We start from the raw sequence: 15,869 nt of genomic DNA on the forward strand, positions 1-15,869 counted from the left end.
TGTTAGAGTAGAACTGTGCTCCATAGGGTTTTTAATAACTGAGTTTTGGAAAGTAGATCACCAGGCCTTTTCTTCTGAGACACCTCTGGGTGGACTTGACCCTCTAACCTTTTGGTTAGCAGGCAAGTTAAATGTTGTAAAAATGGCAGTGTGGTGTCAGAGGGGGGAGTCAGCAGCAGCCCAAGGCTGATTCCCATCAAATGGAGGTCAGACATACCTGCAGTCTCCAACCTTTTTCCCAATTCTGACACCAGCCGTCCTCCCATGGCACTCTCTACTTCTCTGTTGTGTTCATTAATTTGCTGCACTGGCCACACAGAACTCCCAGGCCATGCTCACAGTTATGGGATTTAATAGGGAAATAACAGGTTACAGTTCAGGATCAGGATCAATTTGGAGGTAATAGGAACAACTCAAAATACAGTTCTTTGATCAGGAAAACTTTTTTTGGTTGCTGCCACCAGGACCTGCACTCTTGGCCTGGGCTTGTACTCTCGGCCTCTGCCTCTGTTTGGCCGTGGCCTCTGCCCTGCTCGGGCAGGTGTTACAAAGCTCTTTAGCTCCACTAATAAGTGCCTGGAGGCACCCCACTTCTCTCACAAGCCTCCTCCCCAAAGGCACTCAGCTCTCTTGCTTCGTGGGTCGGCATGCCCACTGTAGCCACCTCACTCTGTGGGCTAGAAAGCCCATCATGCAGTCTTGTGCTTGTCTCCTGGTTCTACTGCTACTGTTTCTCTGCCACTGGACCCTGCCTTGCTTCCTGACGCTTTTCACTGTCTCGTGCTGGCTCAGGTGTTACAGTTCTCTCTGTCTTCTGGGTCTAGGAGGCTCTCAGTGCAGGGACCTTGGATCCAAAGGATGCGCTCCACTCCTGACTCTTCTTCTTGAGGGTAGTGAAGTCCTCCTCTGGGATTGGCTTTTTTTAAACCTCGTGGGATGGCAAAACTGACCAATCCCCTGCAAGGGTTCCATGTACCTTATTTGCATGGATCCACCCTGAGAAGTGTTCCATGCACCTTATTTGTGTTATTAGTAGACTGTCCAATACACTTGGTGGGCCACAAGCACCTTATTTGCATATTTCTACCTACTCATTTTGTGGGGTTACCAGACCATGGCTCGAAGGGCCATATAAAGTAATTCACTGCACCATAACGTTTGCACAACCTAGTGCCTCCTTAGTCTCAGATTACTCCATTTTTACTACAGTTCGTGCATATTTTATTGCTGTATCTTGAATTTCATAGCAAAACTATGAATTAGAGCCTTTTTTGTTTGTTTGTTTGCTTGCTTTTAGTTCAAAGTGTCCTTACAATAATATGTTTAGCTGGGAACCATTGGCCCTGAGTGTTGAAGTTGGGTCCTCGCTTTTGAACTGTGGAGTCTTTAGATTTCTTGTGACTTTTTTCCCTGTCTACTTGTACTTAAAAATAAAGGTGTAGTTTTTCAATAATTGTAACGCTTCTTGCACTCGCAGAGAAAAAGAGAACAGAAAGTTTAAATTTATTATAATTTTGTCTGGGATAGGGATGGAGGTCAAGGTATCCTTCATTTGCATCCTTCATTCCTTGCACTTGTGTGTGTGTGTGTGTGTGTGTCTGTGTTTGTGTGTCTGTGTGTGTGTTTGTGCTTCCAGCTGTGCATCAGTGATAATATTAATTAAAAAAAAAAGTTTTTGGAAGGTTTTGACCAGAAAACTCCTGTATAATGTCCATATATTTATATGTATGGAGGAAAGAATAACAATCAAAACCAAACCTGTTGCCGTCAAGTCAATTTTGACTCATAGCAACCCCTATAGGACAGAGTAGTGCTGCCCCATAGGGTCTCCAAAGAGTGGATGGTGGATTCGAACTGCTGACCTGTTGGTTAGCAGCTGAGCTCTTAACCACTGTGCCATCAGGCTCTGAACAAAGAATACCTTTATTAAAAATATTGTTAAATGATTATTACTGAGGGAAACATGAAAATGCCAGAAAACGTATTTGAAACTAACATTTTATTTCTAAGAATATTAAATTTATTGTGTTTTCTTAGTTCTATAAACCTTATGGTTCTATTATAAATAATATCTCCTTTATGTAATTCGATATTTTATAAAATGGTCCTTATTTTTGGGATTGATACTTGTAGCATGACAAGTTATTTAAGACACTTTAGGTTAAAGTTTATCAGCTAAATGTCCATCTTATTACAGCCCTTATGGACGAAAGTGGTCAGAAGATATTATTTCCTTTATAAAAGCTGAAGTACATCTTGCAATTCCTAATGTGGTAAGTATTATTAAATATTCAAGTTAGTACAATGATATCTTGGTAATGTAATTAAGAAGTATCAGAAGCATTAGAACTGAACTATCATTTAGAATAACCTCTTGTTATATTTTGAACTTCACCTCAGTATTTAACAAAAATCAAAATGTTATCATTTACATCTGTTATAAAAAATTACTTCCGGATAGCTCATGGTGAAGGTCGGTGTAAGAGTTGAATCAGGTGTTTGTTCTGCTGTCGGTTAGCAAGTATCCTACAAATCTTGTAGTTTTTTATTAATTCAGACATTAAGTTATTTAAATAAAACCATCTCAGAGGCCCAAATGCCTACTCTAACTGTGAGGTAAGGTAGAAAGATAGAAGTCACTTATGTCCTGAGCATCATGGATCCCCTGTGTCTTCCTATGGCACGTATCTCTACTACCACTACCCCAGCTGCTTACTGGCATCTGAAACTCCAAGCCACACAGGATGACTGAGGTGTATTCTGTGATGGGCTAAGGAGGATAAGGCCAGGCAAGAATGATAGATCTATGCCTCACCTAGCACCATGTCTACACTGTTTGACCTCCTGGAGGATAGTTTCTTAGCTTATTTGGCATATTTCAAAGAACCAATGTCAACATCTTGATGGTATAATTTCTTCAGTTATTTTGCTCCATGGACGTCCAGTACATAGTCCACAATTTTCTACTGCATCCAACCACCCTCAATAGGGGTGAGGTGATAAGTACTGAGTTTGACCTTTCTACCTGTTGGAATTGATTGAATGGGAAAACCTCAGGGTAGATGTCTTAGTTACCTAGTGCTGCCATAACAGAAATACCACAAGTGAGTGGCTTTAAAGAACAAAAATTTATCTTCTCACAGTTCAGGAGGCTAGAAGTTCAAATTCAGGATGTGGCTTTAGGAGGAGGTCCTTCCTTGTTAGTAGCTCTGTGAGTTCCTTGGCGTTTTGGTGTCCCGTGGTGTTTCTTGATGTCTGTCTTCCCTGGTGCGTGTCTCTGTGTCTACTCTATTCTTTTAATGACTCAGAAATGATTAGATTTAGGATCCACCCTACTCTGGTATGACCTTATTAACATAAAAAAAGAAAACCCTGATTTCCCAATCGGGTCATATTATAGATACCAAAAAACAAAACAACCAAACCCCACTACCCTCGAGTCAATTCCAACTCATAGTAACTCTGTAGGACAGAGCAGAACTGCCCCATAGGCTTTCCAAGGCTGTAATCTTTATGGAAACAGACTGTCACATCTTTCTCCCAAGGAACGGCTGGTGGGTTTGAACTGCTGACCTTTTGGTTAGCAGCTGAATGCTTAACCACTGTGCCACCAGGGCTCCTTATTATAGGATGGGGCTAGGATTTCAACACATAATTTTTTTGGGGGGGCGGCACAATTCACTCCATAACAGTAGAGAAAGTCTGTAGCTTACCCTCTAACGTTCTCCTTCTCAAAGTAGCCTTCCACTGGGCCGGATGAGGCTTTCCCTACTCAGTGGGAGGTGGGGTGGCAGGAATCAGAGAGGTGGATTGTATGTACTGACAGTACTATGAACTTGTTTCTTCTTTCCACAGGTAATGGTTCCTAGTTTGGATGACATTCAGCAGGCCATTAACCGTATGATCCAGTTAACCCTGGAGGTCAGCAGAGGAGTGGCTCACTGGGGACAACAGCAGATCCGACACATTAAGTCTGCAATTGTCAGCCCCAGCCGTACCACTACTGACGTGACCCATCCAAGCACGGGAAAACAGATCAAGAAGGAAGAGAGTAAGAATGTTAAAACAAATCTCAGATGAATAGAATCTTAGAATGGTAACAATTAGTAAATGGTCTTTGGGTTTATTCCTGAGTTTGACGGCATATAGATTTTACAGGTAATTTTTATGTATGTTTACTTGTTAAATTTTGCATTTAAACAAAAAAGTAGTGTTATCCATCTTTCACCTTAAATATAAACAAGCGGACATGTCTTTCCAGCTCTTGGCCATGAGTGCACAAGGATTTTAGTGCTGTTCTAGCATCATCCTAAATCCAAAGTTAAAAATTAAATAAGCCTTAGTATTAATTCCAGTTTTAGATGTATTTGGTCTGATAAACTGAGTTTGCCAGAAGATAGTGGTTATAAGATTTAGGCCATGTGTTCTTTGTACATAAAGAATACAAAAGCTATTCCCTTAAGTAATTATGAATATGACAGCACTGGTAACCAGGGAAATGTAAATTAAAAACAAGATATTATGTAACTTACATGAACAGATGGCCCAGATGCCCATGTCACCTATGTTGCATCAACACTGTTCTCTCAGCTCACATCTGTGGCCTCGTGGAGTGTTCCCTACAACCAGCTAATGGAGGATGATAAATCTTAGTCCTGCCCTCTGTAAAATGTACAAACTCCTAGTGCTGTTCACTCAGTTGATCCCAAGTGGCTTTCCAGTAGTGAAGGGGTCTGGGTGAGAGGTGCCCAACCTCCCCCAGCACCATGGCATCTGGCAAGGGACTGAGGACAGGAGAGGCCACCTGCTCCTATTTTGGTGTAAGGTCTAAAATTAAGGCTTAATATTATGTGCTGCCTTGACATTTGGTAAAATCAGGAGGGTCTTAAATGGCCTAACTGCAAGTTTCCTTCCTCATTATGCTCCCGTGGATAAGGTCCCCTGACCAGATAACCCTCCCTGCCAAACAGACCAGGTACAGCTCCTGCTTATCCTTGAGTAGCAGGTTTCAGTTCCCTGCCAGCCCGTGGAATTATTCAAACAAGCCAGTCACATCCTCCCATGAGAACCTAGGGGCACCCATCCTCTTGATACTATAAAGCCTGCCTCCCACAGCCCCTGATTGTTCACTCTGTTCCTGAATGCAACTTCCATCTAGCCCTGCATGGCCTGTGGTGTCCTCCTCCCCCAGGCTGTGAGTACATGTGACTAATAAACTTCTGTCCATCTCATTAGTCAAATGTGGAGCACTGTGTGTTCAGGTATCCCCATAACTCTAGAGCAGGAATCCTTCCCTCACAATGGGGTGAATAGGAGGTGATTATAACACTGAGAACAAGTAAAGAGACTCAATTAGTAATTTAAAAACTTTCTACAAAGTAAAGGTGAGGCCCAGATGGCTTCACTGGTGATTTCTAAATTCGCATTAACTCTTCCAAAAAAATAGAAGAGAAAGGAATACTTCCCAACTCATTCTATGAGGCTAGTATTACCTTGGTATCAAAACCAGGCAAAGACATCACAAGAAAAGAAAACTACAGATTAATATTTCATATGAATATAGATGTAAATATTTTCAACAAAATTCTATCAAACTGAATCCACAACATAAAAAATGGATTATACACCTTGACTAAGTTCTGTTTATCCAAGGAATGCAAGGTTAGTTTAATACCCAAAAATCCACTAATGCAGTATACCATATTAATAGAGTAAAGGACAAAAACCACATGGTAATTTCAACAGATACATAAAAAGCACTTCACAAAACATAACACCTTCTCAAAAAATGAGGAATAGAAGGAAATTTCCTCAACCTGATAAAAGTCATCTCCCCCTCAAAAAAAAGAAAAACCCACAAGTAACATCATATTTAATGGTAAAAGACTGAATGCTTTCCTTCTAAGATAGGGAACAAGACAAGAGTGTCCACTCTCACCACTTCTGCTCAACACTGTATTGAAGGCTAGCCAGGGAAATTAGGTGAGAAAAATAAGTAAAAAGTATCCAGACTGGAGAGGAGTAAGTAAAACTATCTCTATTTTCAGGTGACATAATCTTTTTTTTTTTTTAATTGTACTTTAGATGAAAGTTAACAGAGCAAACTAGTTTCTCATTAAACAGTCAATATACATATTGTTTTGTGACACTGGTTGCCAACCCCATGACATGTCAACACTTTCCCCTTCTTGACCTTGAGTTCCCATTACCAGCTTTCCTGTCCCCTCCTGCCTTCTTGTCCTTGCCCCTGGGCTGGTGTGCCCCTTTAGTCTCATTTTGTTTTGTGGGCCTGTCTAATATTTGATGGAATGGTGAACCTCAGGAATGACTTCATTACTGAGCTATAAGGGTGTTGGGGGCCATACTCTTGGGGTTTCTCCAGCCTCTGTCAGACCAGTAAGTCTGGTCTTTTTTTTTGTGTGAGTTAGAATTTTGTTCTACGCTTTACTCCAGCTCTGTCTGGAACCCTCTATTGTGATCCCTGTCAGAGCAGTTGGTGGTGGTAGCCAGGCACCATCTAGTTGAGGTGACATGATCTTGTATATAGAAAATTCTTAAAAACCCACAAAAAACTATTAGAACTGATAAATTCAGCATATTTGTAGAATGTAAGCATATAGGATACAAAAATGTAATTGTATTTCTATTTACTAGCAATGAACAATCTGAAAATTAAATTATGAGTATAATTTCTTTCATAGTAACATCAAAATGAATAAAATATTTAGCAGTAAATTTAACCAAAGAAGCACAAGACTTATGTACTGGAAACACAAAACATTATTGAAAGAAATTAAAGAAGGTATAAAATGGAAAGATACCCCATGCTCATGAATCAGAAGAATTAATATTGGTAAAATGTCTTACTTCCAAAATTAATCTACAGATTCATCACAATCCCTATCAAAATCCCAGCTGCCTTTTTTGCAGATATTCATAAACTGATTCTAAAATTCATGTAGAAAAGCAAGGAACCCAGAATAGCCAAAACAATCTTGAAGTGGGTGAACAAGTTGTGGACTCAAACTTCCAGATTTTAAAACTTTTTACAAAGTTACAATAATACAAGACAGTGTGGTACTGGCATAAGGATATACATATAGATCAACAAAATAGAATTGAGAGTCTAGAAATAAACCCTTACATTTATAGTCAATTGACTTTGAAGAAGGGTGCCAAGACAATTCATTGGTGAAAGGATAGTCTTTCAACAAATGGCACTGGGACAATTGGATTTCCACAAGCTAAAAATGAAGTTGAATGTCTACCTCACACCATATACAAAAATCTTTTCAAAATGTATCAGAGACCTAAATGTAAGAGGTGAAATTATAAAACTCTTAAAAGAAAACATAGGAGTAAATCTTCATGACTCTGGACTAGCCAGTGGTTTCCTAGATATGATGCCAAAAACACAAGTGACAAAAGAAAAAACAGATAAATTGGACTTCATCAAAATTAAAACCTTTTGTCTTCAAAGGATACCATCAAGGGAGTGAAAAAAATCCACAGAATAAAAGAAAATATTTGCAAATGTTTGATAAGGGACTTGTATCCAGATATATAAAGAGAATTCTTATAACTCATAAGTAAAAGAGAATTCAAAAATGGGAAAAGAATATGAATAGAAATTTCTCTAGACAAGTTAATACAAATGGCCAATGAGCACAAGAAATGATGCTTAATATCATTAGACATTATGGATATCCAAACCAAAACCACAATGAGATACTGCTTCACACTGACTAGGATAGCTAAGTTAAAAAAGATGATAACAAGTGTTGGAGAGGATGTGGAGAATTTAGAACCCTCATACATTTCTGATATGAATATAAAATGGTATAGCTGCTTTGGAAAACAGTTTGGCAGTTCTTCAAAATGTTAAACATAGCGTTACCATATAATCTAGCAATTCCACTCCTAGGTATATACCCAAGAGAAATGAAAACGTGTATGTCCATATAAAAACTGGTACACTTGTATTAATAGCAATGTTATTCATAATAGCCAAAAAGTGGGAAAGACTCAAGCATCCATCAGCTGATGAATGGATAAACAAAATGTAGTATAGCCATGCAGTGGAACATTATCTGACCATAAAAATGAATGAGGTACAGATATACATAACAACACGGATGAACCTTGAAAACGTTATGCTAAGTCAAAGAAGCCAGTCACATAGGAGCACATGTTATATGATTCCATTTATATGAAATATCCAGAAAAAGTAAATCTATAGAAACATAAAGTAAATTAGTGACTGTCAGGGGCTACAGAAAGGGGAAAATAGAGAGTGACTGCTGATGGATGTTGTTGTTGTTAGGTACCGCTGAGTTGGTTCTGACTCATAGCGACCCTATGTACAACTGAACTAAACACTGCCCAGTCCTGCACCATCCTCACAATTATTGTTAAGCCTGAGCCCATTGTTGCAGCCACTGTGTCAGTCCATCTCGCTGACGGTCCTCCTCTTTTTGGCCTACCCTGTACTTTACCAAGCATGATGTCCTTCTTCAGGGACTGGTCCCTCCTGGTATTTCCAAAGTATGTGAGACAAAGTCTCGCCATCCTTGCTTCTAAAGAGCATTCTGGCTGTTCTGCCAAGATAGATTTGTTTGTTCTTCTGACAGTCCAAGGTATATTCAATATTCTTTTCCAACACCATAATTCAAAGGCATTAGTTCTTCGATCTTCCTTATTCATTGTCCAGCTTTTGTATGCATATGAGGCAATTGAAAACACCAAGGCTAGAGTCAGGCACACCTTAGTCCTTGAAGTGACATATTTGCTTTTTAATACCTTAAAGAGGTCTTTTGCAGCAGATTTGCTAATGGATGTGGGGTTTCTTTTTAAAAATTTTTTTTTTATTATGCTTTAGGTGAAGCTTTATAGAGCACATTAGCTTCTCATTAAACAATTAATACACATATTGCTTTGTAACATTGGTTGCCAACTCCTCGATATGTCAGCACTCTCCGCTTCTTGACTTTGGGTTTCCCATTTCCATTCGTCCATCTTTCCTGTGCCCTCCTGCCTTCTCGTCCTTGCCCCTGGTCTGGTGTGCCCATTTAGTCTTGTTATACATGGTTGAGCTATGTGTATTACCGGGATTTTCTTATTGGGATGTAAATGTTCTAAAATTAGATAGTGGTGATATTTGTGCAATTCTGTGATTATACTGTAATTGTTGTTGTTAGTTGCCATTGAATTGATTCTGACTCATGGCGACCCCATGTGTACAGAGTAGAACTGTGCTCCATAGGGTTTTCAAGGTTGTGACGTTTTGGAAGTAGATCACCAGGCCTCTCTTCCAAGGCGCCTCTGGGTGCGTTTGAACTGCTAACCTTTCAGCTAGTAGTTGAGTGCTTAACCATTTGCGTCACCCAGGGACTCCCAGTGATTATACTAAAACTGTTGAACTTTACACTTAAAAAAGGTAAATTATATGGTATGTGAAAGATATCTCAATAAAGGTGTTACATCAAAAAACAAAAAAGAAACCTAAAGCAAATGTGTACCCAACAGCTAGGAATTGATAATTTTGGGAGGATGCATGAGAATTTATTTGTTATTCTCTGAACTTTTTTTGTTTCAAATATTCTGTAATTCCGGAAGCCTTTAAAATGAAACAAAAAGAAAAAAAAAAAAAGACCACCCAAACCCACCGTAACTGAGAAGAGATCTAGGAGGCACGTTGCTGGATTCCAGTTTGGTGTGCAGGCACTTGAAACCCAGCAGAGGCTCACGTGTGTGTGATGTGGGGTCCAGGGCCAAGGCAGAAGGCCTGACAGATGGCCTGGCCTTGCACCCTACCTGTACCATTTCTTCTGGGTTCTTACACATTCTTTGTTTCACTCACCTTTTTTCCTTGCCAACCCCTTATTCAGATACTCCCCAGGACTCTGGGTTCTTGAATATTTTCCTAAGTTGGGCTTCTAATTTCCCTTAAAATCTGAATATGAATTACGTGTTTTTGGTCACTCTCTGAACCCTGGTGATAGTGGTGGTTAAGAGCTACCATGGCTGCCAACCAAAAGTCGGCAGTTCGAATCCACCAGGAGCTCCTTGGAAACCATACGGGACAGTTCTACTCTGTCCTTTAGGGCCGTTATGAGTAGGAATCGACTCGACAGCAATGGGTTTTTTATTGTTTTTTGGGGTTGGCAGTATGATAGGAACTGAAGCCAAGATGACTTTATACCCTTATTCTCCTTTACCTTTCTGCCAGATTCGACGACGGGCCACTAGGTGGAGTGTTGTGTAGCCATTAAAAGAATCATTATCGCAGCTGTAGCCTAACTCAAAGAGCCCTGGTGGTACGGTGGTTAAAGAGCTTGGCAGTCTGCTTCTGTAAAGATTACAACCTTGGAAACCCTATGGGGCAGTTCTACTCTGTCCTACAGGGTTGCTATGAGTCAGAATTGACTTGACAGCAGTGGGCTTTTTTTCAGTCTAACTCAAGTTTATGGCATAATTTTATATTTTTTAAAAACATAACCCAAAATTACATATGAGTTCAGATTAGAACTAAGTAAAGTGTGTTTATATTCTGGAAGAAAAGTGGAGGAAATAAAATAGTTTCTGTGTTAAGTTAGTAGGATTTAGGGTGAATTTTTAAAAGTGTTCTTTAAAATAAGCTCACACTTTTTTTTTTTTTAAATTTAAATTTGGTTAAATATATGACAAAATAAAAGAGCTCTCTCAACACCAAACCAAAACCAAAAACACTATTAACAAAATTCTATGGAGTAATAAAAGCTATCTTAAGTATTGGAAATTGGGTCGTGGGAAGGATACAAAAAAAAAAAAAGAAAAAAGGCTGTGGTTCCTCGCTGTCAAGGAGCTCCTAGTGAAGAGGACTTGATAGAAACATAATTACAGTACAGTGCCAAGTCGTACATCAGAGACACTTGCAAAGCTGCCTGAGCACAGAGGTGAAAACAGAAGAGAACAATCAAGAAGTGACATTTGGGATAGGTCTTGAAAGATGAGTTGTGGTTTGGTGGATAGAGAAAAACAAATTCCAGATAGGAGGAATAGACTCTGAGGCTAAGGAGTTTGGACTTGAACCTGTAGTTGAGGTGTTGGAAATTCAAATTCCTAGAGGTTAATGTAAATGAGTGACCTGGGCTTAGAGGCCAACAAGGGACGTCCCCAGTAAAGACACTACTGAGCTTCAGCTAATTGTTGCTGGACATTAGTACTGCCAGATTATACCATTTTAAAAGAGAATTTGGAAATCAGGAATTTCATGTGAAATACTGTGATTTTTGATTGTTAACAACTGTCTTTTAAAGAAGTTAAGTGCTATATACAAAAAAACCCTCAGACCTGTTGCTGTCGAGTTGATTCCCACTCATAGTGACCCTATACAACAGAGTAGAACTACCCCATAGGGTTTCCAAGGCTGTAATCTTTATGGAAGCAGACTGCCACATCTTTCTCCCGAAGAGCAACTGGTGGGTTTGAACCCCCAGCCTTTTGGTTAGCAGCCAAGTGCTTAACCACCACACTACTGGCCAAAAACAATTATCTGTGTGGTTTCTGCTTGATGGAAAATGTTTGAGAGTCTTTGATCAGGGAGTGACATGATCAGATTTGTGTTTTGGCAAGAGATGTTTGTAATAATGGTTAATACAGTGAAACCTGTGAGAGCGGGAACTTGATAGGATTGCCTTATTTTTCCGAGTCTTGTAAGTTTTCTGCCTTTGACAGAGTGCAGTCTTACCACTTTTCTATCACTCGTTTTAGTGGAAATATTTGAGTTTTCCTTCTTTAACAGATTTCCACCTTACACACGTTTCGGCTTTCGAAGGTTTTGCTGTAGTTATTGGATGATCTCTACATACTAGATGTTGAGCTGAGGACGAACATATGTTGTGTCCTTTAATCCTCACAGTATAGTTGTAAAGATTAAATAACTGGCCTAAGGTCATCTGGAATTGACTCAATGGCAACTAACAACAACAAGGTCATTTGAGTAATTTGTATGGTGCTTCTCACCCTTAACCACTATGCTATTCCATGGAATAGCAATTTTAATTCTTTAACTTTTCATTGGAATCCCTGGGTGGTGCAAATGGTTAATGCGCTCAACTGCTAACTGGAAGATTGGGGGTTCAAGGTCACCTAGAGGTGCCTTGGAAGAAAGCCTTGGTAATCTACTTTTGAAAAATTAGCACTGAAAACCCCGTGGAGCACAGTTCTACTCTGACACACATGGGGTCGTCATGAGTTGGCGTCGAATTAATGGCAACTAGTAACTTTTCTTTGGTGAACTTTTCTTCCCCTTTATTTTACTTTTTGGCTCTTTAATTATTGTCTTGCTAATCTCCTCTCTGAATAACAAGTTTTCCGCATTAAAAAACCTATATCTTAAAATCTAACGCAATAGTTTAATAAATAAAGATGTCAAGAGAATAGCTCGTAATTACTAAGAGGGAGAGTCTTTAAGAAAATACAGTTAAAAAAAATCTATAAATGTTAAAACTGATAGTATTTAATGCTGAATAGATAAGTTATTTATAGTATGAAAAACATCGATTTTCAGGATCTTTTGAAGAAATTATCCCTGCGAGGAAGCTGAAGAACTTTTACCCTGGGGTAGCGGAGCACAAGGATATTTCTAAGTTGGTCCTTCTCCTCTCATCCTCTGTGAATTCTCTGCGAAAGGCGGCTCACGAAGCCCTGCAGGACTTTCAAAAGTACAAGACTCTCTGGACAGAAGACCGAGACGTGAAAGTGAAGGTATATTGCAGCTAGTAATAAAAGACTGTGATGTAGTTTGTGTTTCAAATGTTTATATCTAACTCTTCAGGGGGGACCAAGAAAGTACCAGTGATAATGATGGGTACTGATGAGAAGAGAACCTATAAATACCAAGCACCTGGCGCATTATTTCCTGTAATCCTGTAATTCTTACATTGACGCTCTAAGGCAGTTGATAAGAATGATGCTCAGACAGATTTAATTAAGTTTGCTTAAACAATTGAGTACCGACTATGTGCCAGATACTGCCCAGAGGCCAGGTATACAAGGATGAGTCACACTTACATTGAGTCACACTTAACAGCTGTCTTTTTGGTCACAGACTCAAGAAGACTTCAGCGCTCTGAGTAATGATCATAACAGGCTATGAAACTCCTTCGAATAGCCTCCTCTCCCAGTACTACCAGGACATTCCATTCTTTACTGAGTCTCTGGCCTGATAGCACACACAAGAGTAAAAGTATTTAAAAATGAAATTTTCTAATTTAACTATTACAGTGAAACCTATGAGAGCTGGAACTCCAGGGGACTGCCTTGTTTTTCCAGGTCTCTCAGTTTTTCCACCCTTGACAGGGTGCAGTCTTACCACTTTTCTATTACTTGTTTTAGTAGAAAATATTTGAGTTTTCCTTTTCTGACAGGTTTCTACCTTACACAGGTTCTGCCTTTTGCAGGTTTTACTGTATAAGTGTAAGATTGATACTATCAAAAAATTAAAGAATACATTGATTAACTTTCTCTACTGCAGGAGTTTTTGGCTAACAACCCCTCTCTGACTGAAATCAGATCAGAAATTCTACACTATGCTACTTTTGAACAGGAGATTGAAGAGTTGAAGCCTATTATTGTTGTAGGAGCACTTGAATTGCATACAGGTATTTAAAAAATATTGATCGTGCAAAGTGTCTATTTTCTTTTTTCTAAAATTTTTTTATTACAAAGTATCTGTGTTTTCATAAACCAAAATCAAACCCTTTGCTGTTGAGTCAATTCCGACTTATAGTGATCCTATAGGACAGAGTAGAACTGCCCCATAGGGTTTCCAAGGCTGTAAATCTTTACAGAAGCAGACTGCCACATCTTTCTCCGCAGAGTGGCTGGTGGGCTGGAACCACCAACCTTTTGGTTAACAGCCGAGCACTTAACCACTGTGCCACCAGGACTCCTTTTGTACTTTCATATGGAATATTATTTTATTTAGCAAGCAGTTATTAAATTACCTTGCTACAATATTATACATGTCAAATAATTTGGGATCACCAATATTGTTTATACACACACTACACAGGCTGATTCTTTAATATGGTAGTCAAACAATTAAAACTACACATGAAACTCTTTTTCTGGTTACTCTGAGGAGGGGATTGTGTAAAACAGTTTGAGGTCTCCTGAGATGTTAATTAATTCACTTAGGATTAGAGTGTCAAAGGACAATGGGACCATCACTTAAAGTCTGAAATAAAAAGACAAAGCTGAATTTATTGCTTACTATATGTAGTAAAAACCTATTGCCATTGAGTTGCCCTGGTGACACAGTGGTTAAGCATTTGGCTGCTAACCAAAAGGTCGGCAGTTCAAATCCACCAGCTGCTCCTTGGAAACCCTATGGGGCAGTTCTACTCTGTTCTGTAGGGTCACTGTGAGTCTTGATGGCAGTGGGTTTGGTTTTCTGGGTTTCTGGGTGGTGCAAACGGTTAAGGAATTTGGCTGCTAACCAAAAAGTTGGCAGTTAGAGTCCACCCAGAAGCACCTGAAAAGAAAGTCCTGGTGATCAATTTCTGAAAAACCAGCCATTTAAAACCCTATGGAGCACAATTCTAACTTGACACACATGGAGGTTGTCAGGAGTTGGAGTCCACTTGGTGGCAACTTTTTTTTTTTTTAAATGTATATAGTAAGGAAGAACTATGCTGGTCAAGCACAGTGTTCCCAGCAGGGCAGACTGCTGATGTTATATAGAGAGTTTGGGCAGCATGACTTTCAAGCATTGTGGGTGTAAACTAGGTTAGCAGCATCTGTAGAAACGTGATCACTGAGGGGAGACTTGTTATCTGGTTGACACTCGGAGGCGGGTTTATTGGAGTGGGTCTCTCCTGATTGGTTGACTTTCAGAAGGGAGGGGCTGTCATTGATCGGCTTGAGAAATCATATAACCTGAAGTGAGTTGTTTTGTTGCATGGGTTTAAAACCAGTTCTGGTGGCTACTTTTTACCATGATTGCAGAATATCAGTTTCATCTTAGGTTTGTGGGCAGAATTTTATTCCAGAGGATATTTGAATGACCTATTTTACCTCAATTATCTACCTTAAGTATGTTTTCAAATCTACCCTCAAGGAGTCAGTGTAACAGTGGCTCAGGAATTTGACAACCTAGGTTACTTGACCTCATTAACCTCTATTTCCCCTGCAAATTGGTGACAATGACAATATCTACCCCATTAACTACTTCATATGAGACACTTAGCCATATATGCTTTGTGCTTATCTTCAGTCATCTTGCTGATGCCTGAATGAAAGAAAAAAAAACGAAACTGTTGCCGTTGAGTCGATTCCGACTCATAGTGACCCTGTACAACAGAGTAGAACTGCCCCATAGGATTTCCAAGGCTCTAACCTTTACAGGAGCAGACTGCCACATCTTTCTCCCCTGGAGTGGTGGCTGGTAGGTTCAAACTGCCTACCTTTCGGTTAGCAACCAAGCACTTAACCACTGCACTACCAGGGATTCTTACTCCCAGTAGGATGACTAGGATAAAAACAAAAACAAAACAAAAAAACCCAGAAAATAACAAATGTTGGCAAGGATTTGGGGAAATTGGAACCCTTATCCATTGCTGGTGGGAATGCAAAATGGCACAGCCGTTATGGAAAACAGTGTGGTGGTGCCTCAAAAACTAAAAATAGAACTACCACGTGTTGTTGTTGTGTGCCATTGAGTCGATTCTGACTCAGAGAGACCCTATAGGACAGAGTAGAACTTGCCCATAGAGTTTCCTAGGCTGTAATCTTTTTGGGAGCATATCGCCAGGTCTTTCTCCCCAGAAGCCAATGGTGAGTTCAAACTACCAACCTTTTGGTTAGCTGCTGAGTGCTTAATGAGC

At 39.6% G+C, this 15,869-nt stretch overlaps 1 protein-coding gene across 1 annotated transcript in view; it reads left to right on the top strand.

Annotated features, from left to right (window-relative positions):
- The window catches only part of DNAH8 (dynein axonemal heavy chain 8), a 383,298-nt gene that overhangs the window by 100,462 nt on the left and 266,967 nt on the right, over positions 1–15,869 (top strand). Inside the window, 4 exon segments of the mRNA XM_023734112.1 lie at positions 2,198–2,273; positions 3,856–4,051; positions 12,551–12,747; positions 13,517–13,643. Coding sequence (XP_023589880.1) covers positions 2,198–2,273; positions 3,856–4,051; positions 12,551–12,747; positions 13,517–13,643 — 596 coding nt within the window.

The sequence above is a fragment of the Trichechus manatus genome, unplaced genomic scaffold, assembly GCF_000243295.1.
Source record: "Trichechus manatus latirostris isolate Lorelei unplaced genomic scaffold, TriManLat1.0 scaffold00065, whole genome shotgun sequence".
Taxonomy (NCBI): Eukaryota; Metazoa; Chordata; class Mammalia; order Sirenia; family Trichechidae; genus Trichechus; species Trichechus manatus.